This window comes from Urtica dioica, chromosome 1 (assembly GCF_054948205.1).
Source record: "Urtica dioica subsp. dioica isolate 48M chromosome 1, U.dioica_male_clone48M_v1_H2, whole genome shotgun sequence".
In the NCBI taxonomy this organism is placed as follows: domain Eukaryota; kingdom Viridiplantae; phylum Streptophyta; class Magnoliopsida; order Rosales; family Urticaceae; genus Urtica; species Urtica dioica.
This window is the reverse complement of record NC_142756.1, coordinates 22,216,972-22,223,063: the sequence shown is the minus strand read 5'-3', so window position 1 is coordinate 22,223,063 and position 6,092 is coordinate 22,216,972. Positions and strand designations below refer to the sequence as shown.

At 40.1% G+C, this 6,092-nt stretch overlaps 1 protein-coding gene across 1 annotated transcript; it reads left to right on the top strand.

Annotated features, from left to right (window-relative positions):
• Positions 1–310: 310 nt before the first annotated feature.
• On the top strand, positions 311–1,427 carry LOC149407783 (homeobox-leucine zipper protein ROC5-like). Its single transcript, XM_089622031.1, has 3 exons — positions 311–357; positions 432–1,096; positions 1,359–1,427. The coding sequence occupies exons 2-3, from the start codon at positions 632–634 to the stop codon at positions 1,425–1,427; spliced, it is 534 nt and encodes a 177-aa protein (XP_089478157.1). The 5' UTR covers positions 311–357; positions 432–631.
• The last annotated feature ends 4,665 nt before the right edge of the window (positions 1,428–6,092 follow it).

Genomic DNA, 6,092 nt, shown 5'->3' with positions numbered 1-6,092 from the left:
TTTCTCTTATCCTAATATATGAGACTTTTGTGTGACCCTGATGATGCAAGTTACAGTTTTATAACAGTGCAGTTCTCGGTATTGCTTGCATAGACGAAATAACTGAAGTTGAGAAGAAAAAGAAATTCAACCAATGTCTAATGTTTCTTCTATGTTCAACCATACCTAATTTCGTGGGCTTTTATATAATCATTCCAAGGGATCCATCAAACAAGTATTTGTTTGTTGTTGGTTAATTACAACGTCGTCTTTTAATTTATTGATTTGTTATTTCTTTTTTATCAACACAACAAACACTATTTTCAGTTTCACAAGCAAGTCAAGTTCTGGTTCCAAAACAGACGAACTCAAATGAAGGTAAAAACCCATTTAGTCTATATAAATTGATGAATATTTATGATTATAATTCAATTTATTTTTTATTTTTTTAGACTCAATTGGAGAGGCATGAGAACATAATTCTGAGGCAAGAGAACGACAAGCTCCGAGCCGAGAACAACATGATCAAAGACGAGATCTCGAGCCCGATGTGCAACCAGTGCGGCGGGCCCACGATCCCGGGCCAGATATCGTTCTAGGAGCACCAGATAAGGATCGACAATGCGCGGCTCAGAGAAGAGCTCAACCGGATATGCGCTCTCGCCACCAAGTTCCTCGGCCCACCTCTCTCTATTCCATGGCTGCCCCGATCCCTCTCCCGAGCCCCAACAACGGCTTTGGCTCGGGCTTCTGCTCGATGCCCAATATGGGCCTCGACGGGCTCTCTTTCGGCCCACCCTCCATGATGAAGTCCTCTCATCCTCCGACGATGCTCGGGATGGGTTCGAGCAACGAGATTCAGTTCGAGCGGTCCGGACTCATCGACCTCGCTCTGGCAGCCATGGACGAGTTCATGAAGATGGCTCAGGCTGATTCCCCGCTCTGGACCAAGGACTCGAACCAAGGCAACAGAGAGTCGCTCAACTTCGACGAGTACGTCAGATCGTTCCCTCCTTGCATCGGCCCTAAACCCGGGAACTACGTGTCCGAGGCCACCAGAGACACGTCCCTTGTGACCATCAACAGCTTGACCCACGTCGACACGCTCATGGACGCGGTACTATAGCCATAATAACTATACACGAATCCCGTTCACATTTTTTTTGTTTCCAATACGATATTGATCTTTGTATACTATAAGAAATCGATGGATGGAGATGTTTCCGTGCTTGGTGGCTAGGGCCGCCACGGTCGAAATAATATCCACCGGGATGGGCGGGACCGAAACAGATTGCTCCAAGTGGAATGCGTACAATTATTACTATCATTATTGTTTTGAATATTAATATTAATAATTATTATTGCTGTGCGGACTTAAGATGCAACCGGAGCTTCAAGTTCTGTCGCCGTTGGTGCCGGTTCGAGCGGTGAAGTTTCTACGGTTGTGAAGCAACACGAGGAGGGAGTGTGGGCCATGATCGACGTCTCGATCGGGATGAGCCACGACTCTTCGAGGAGGCTTCCCTCGGATGTGTCATCCAAGACATGCCTGATGGCGCATCCAAGGTACTACTCAAAATCATTTCATGAATTGGTTTTTGAGAAGTTTCATGTTATACATATACATATATGTATGTGTAGTAATTGGTGATTATCAGCATATTTCATCAATTTCAAGGGTAATTTGGTAAAAATGAGCGTACTTTTAGAATTTATTTAACTGGACATAAAAACCGAATTCGACGTATTATTAAACATATGGCAATCACGTTTTTTTTTAACTTTAATTGTCTATTTACTTTATTCTGCCATTTCGTACTCAAGCATTTCCACAACAGAAATCTCAACAAAAGGATAATGATGCCATTGCTGCAGCTGAACCAAAGGAAACACAAGGTATAGTTCCTTCCCTTTCAGACACTAACAACGCTATAGTGTCTTTTCAAGCGCCTTGACGGGTAAAAAAGATGAAACCATTCAAGCTGCCACCAACAAAGATGAAGTACATATTCCACCCTCCCAAAGTGAAGAAAACAAGTTTACACCTCAGGCTTCCGAAGTCGATGAAAACACCAGACTAAAGAAAAAGCCAAAATCATAAAAATCCTAACTGGTGTGGATGTTAGCCTACTCTTTTTTGTTCAAAAAGACCCACATTTTCTATGATAACGAGCTTTTAGAATGCACCCTTTTGATTTTGGATCCTTGGTGTCTAGCTATTTTGAATCTTGTAATTATAAGAAATCAGGAAAAAGGTTGTAAGGGCTGTACATTTTGTCTCCACTTCACTAACAAAGTGAATAAATTTTTCTTTAGCTTTTGTGTCTTGGTTGTAAATTTTCTATCAAAAATTGTGGTAATTATTTTGTTTATGACCTTCAACCATCTTGTTGGTGAAATCCAATGAACTTTGTTAACTCCAAATGCAAGTATTGACTTGTAGCTTTTTAGAACTTGGCTAAATGAACAAAATAAAACACCTTTTTGTTATGATTTTGTACAACAAACTATGAAATTTATGGGATTCATATACAAAATATAGTGGAGCAAGAGGATTGACAAATTTATATTTCGTTCATTAGTTCATTTTATACTTCAACAATAATAACAATACATTTACTTTTATTAACTTACTTACTTAAAATATTATAAATACTATAAATTACTCGCGCAAAGCGCATTGCTTAGACTAGTCGATAAAGAAATCCAACAGAGCAGTGCCTTAATTAAATATAGAAGCCAATCAAACTAGTCTGTTTTTTTTTTTTTTTTTTTTTTTTTTTTTTTGAGGAAATTGATTGAAGTTAAACTGTATGGTTATGAGACACAGCTTTAATTTGGCAAAACAAAAAGAATCTTACTTCAATGCTCCTAAATATGGGACTCAAATCACCAATCATCTATAATCTTGTTCCCCATATACGGCTATGGCTAATTATTAATGCACAATATTTGTCAAAGCTTAGAAAGTCAAAGAGATGAATTGTCAGTTATCGAGAGTTAACGATCGCGTAAACGCACGTCTTAGTATTTTTTATGCAGTAGATTTTCAAAACCAATTCTTACCTTTTTGTCAATTTCGTGTTGTATTGATGAAGACAATCCTGATCGATTTATATAAAGAAAGAGGCTTTTCTTTTCAGCTTTGCAATCATAATTATTTTTGAAACATTTGGGTCAATTATATTGGCGGAGAATCTTCCTAGTTCCTACCCAAGACTAAAGTTGTATATTAAATAGATTGTAAATTAAGAAAAAAAAATGTTTTTATTTGGTGGAGAAAAAAAACTCTGAAACACGTGTGAGTGACTAATAACTTTCATGTTTATTATTGAAAATTATCATTAGAGTTCATGTAAAGTCGCTATTAATAAGTAAATAATAAATCGATAGTCAATTGTCGATGTCATAGACTCATAAATAGTGACCAACTCCATCTAAAAAAATAAAATAAACCCAAGCACTTCTGACAGACATTAAGCACAAGTCAAGCGTATTGAATGCACGAGAGAAACTTCGAAACACAGGAAAAAACCCTAATCGCCGCCGCCGCCCCTCTGGGTTCTCGGACGCCGTCACTGTCGCGGCTCCGGCCCGGAGGGGAGGGCGATTCTCCACGAGACTCCTGGGGTTGCCGTTTCTCTGCTTCTTCGCCGCCGAGCCCGCACGCCACCGCCGCCGAGCCCGCACGCCACCGCCGCCGAGCCCGCACGCCAACGCCGCTGAACCCGCACGCCACCGCCGCCGAGCCCGTACGCCAACGCCGCCGAGCCCGTTCGCCAACGCCGCCGAGCCCGTACGCCACCGCCGCCGAGCCCGTACGCCACTGCCGCTCCAGATCCGTCGTCCCCGCCGCCGAGCCCGTACGCCAACGCCGCCGAGCCCGTTCGCCAACGCCGCCGAGCCCGTACGACGCCAACGCCGAGCCCGTACGCCACCGCTGCCGAGCCCGTACGCCAACGCTGCCGAGCCCGTACGCCACCGCCGCCGAGCCCGTACGCCACCGCCGCTCCAGATCCGTCGTCCCTGTGAGTTCGTCGACGCTGTTCACCGCCGGTCTCCGGCGCGACCGCCGTCCGCGTCTGACCCTCGGAGGGTGGCTCTCAGCGTGTCGTCGTTGTGCGCGTCCGCGTCCGAGCTACCGCTCTCCGATCGTATTGCGTCCGCCGTCGGTGAGCGCCGTCGGGCTCTTGCTCTCCGATCGTTGTGCGATTGACGAAGGTTCGCAGATCTGGGTTGGTTGGTTCTGAGGTGGTAGTAGATCTGGGTTTTTGTGGTTGGTTTTCTGCTTTAGCGGCTGGTTTTTGGTTTTTGGTTTTTGGTTTTCAGTTTAATTTTAGGGTTCTTGGTCGGAGTATGGATCATTTCAATTTTTATTATGTTTGTTTTGTTTTGGTTTGTTTTGGACTCGGATTAGCCGTAGTCTCAACTCCCGTAGTGGATTTCCTGTTAGGTTTTTATCTATGCAGGTTGAAGAGCCACCCTATTCGTGGTTTTCGGACCGAGTTTGGTTGGATTTTTCCATCGCCATTCTTTGAGTTTTTTAACGAGTCTCTTGTGTGCTCTATTGGTGCTTGTAATTCTTCCCGTTGTCGGAAGTTTGCACATTTCGTACTTTTACCGGAATTTAGTGTTAGATTCACCTCGACTTAGGTCTCGGTAATCCATGTACTAAGGTGTTATTCTCTTGTATTGATGGGTTTTTTACCAAATTTTAATGGAAAATCCGTTCTATTCAAAAAAAAAAAAAAAAAAGCGTATTGAATGCACAACATAATTTATTGACTTTTAATTTTCTTTTTTCGTGTGTGAAGTATGTTTATCACCGTCAATTGATACATTCGATCGCAGATCAATTTTCAAAATATTTAATATAACTCAGGAGTTATAAGACTTTATAATCACATCAACTTTATAATAATTTTTTAGTCTCTCACCTTTAGGATAATATCTCATTAAACCATCTCTCTCTCTCTCTCTCTCTCTCTCTCTCTCTCTCTCTCTCTCTCTCATACACACACTTATTTTGCTGAGAACGATTTCTATCTTTTTCTTCATTCTTAAGTTAACTTGGCTGGCACGAAAACTTATCTAATTGCTTCGATTTTTTTTTTAAGGATTATTGTTTCGAGTTTTCTTGTTTTATTCATGCAAAATAAATGCCATTTGATATTTATCATTTATATTGTAACATTCCAATTGTGTACACCAAGAATGACATTTTCGGGATACAATTTCTTCTTTATACTTTTCTTTACCAAAATGAAAAAATTACTAAGAATGAATTAATGATGTCCATAAACTAATATAACTAATTTATTTGACAACGTGGATAAATCACGTAAGAAATAACAAACATATCTTATGATTTGGTCAAATTTCATTTTTGGTCCACGTGTTTTAGATCTCATAATGAAACTACTTTTTCAACATTCAGCATTCAAAAGTACACAACTAAACCCGAGAAGTTTGTAAAGTTCCATGAAATCATTGATAATTAAACCTGGGGAACATTCGGAACGAGACTTTTAATTCCTCTGAACGATTCAAAATTCCGATCTTAATAGACCAAAAGGTTTTGGTTTGAAGAGTGGCAGAATTCTCGCCAATCAAAACGGAACATTCCCTTTCGCATAATTCTAACACTATTTGCGTAATAGAAAAACTTTGAACCTAAAATATACTTTACTATCTAAAAAAATTTAAAACATTAAAATGAAAAAAAAAAATGAGTAGTACCAAAACGGTACATGAATTCTTGTTCCGTGAAGAACAATTTGTTCTGTTCTAGATGCCCACCATTAGTCCTACCGATTTCAAAATCTAATCCCACGTCAGCATTGAGGTTAAATAGTATCAAAAAGAGAAAATGGCGGCAAAAATCCCTTAAGTTTTAGGAAACAGCTAACATAATTCTTATTCTTTATTTTGAACGGTAGAAATCCTTAATGTTTAATTTTCCTAATTTCGTAGGTCCCTAACCCCCATTATGCTGTTAATATGTAACGGTGTTAGCAAAGAAAACGTTAGTTTTGTTTGAAAACACATATTAAATCGAAAATAAAACAATTAAATGAAATTAAATAAAAAAAAACGAAAAAACTAAATAAATA

Coding starts and splice junctions, on each gene's coding strand:
- LOC149407783 (XM_089622031.1), top strand. CDS start 632: ATGCGCTCTCGCCACCAAGTTCCTCGGCCCACCTCTCTCTATTCCATG. Junction 1,097..1,358: donor TCGACACGCTCATGGACGCG/GTACTATAGCCA, acceptor TGCGGACTTAAG/ATGCAACCGGAGCTTCAAGT.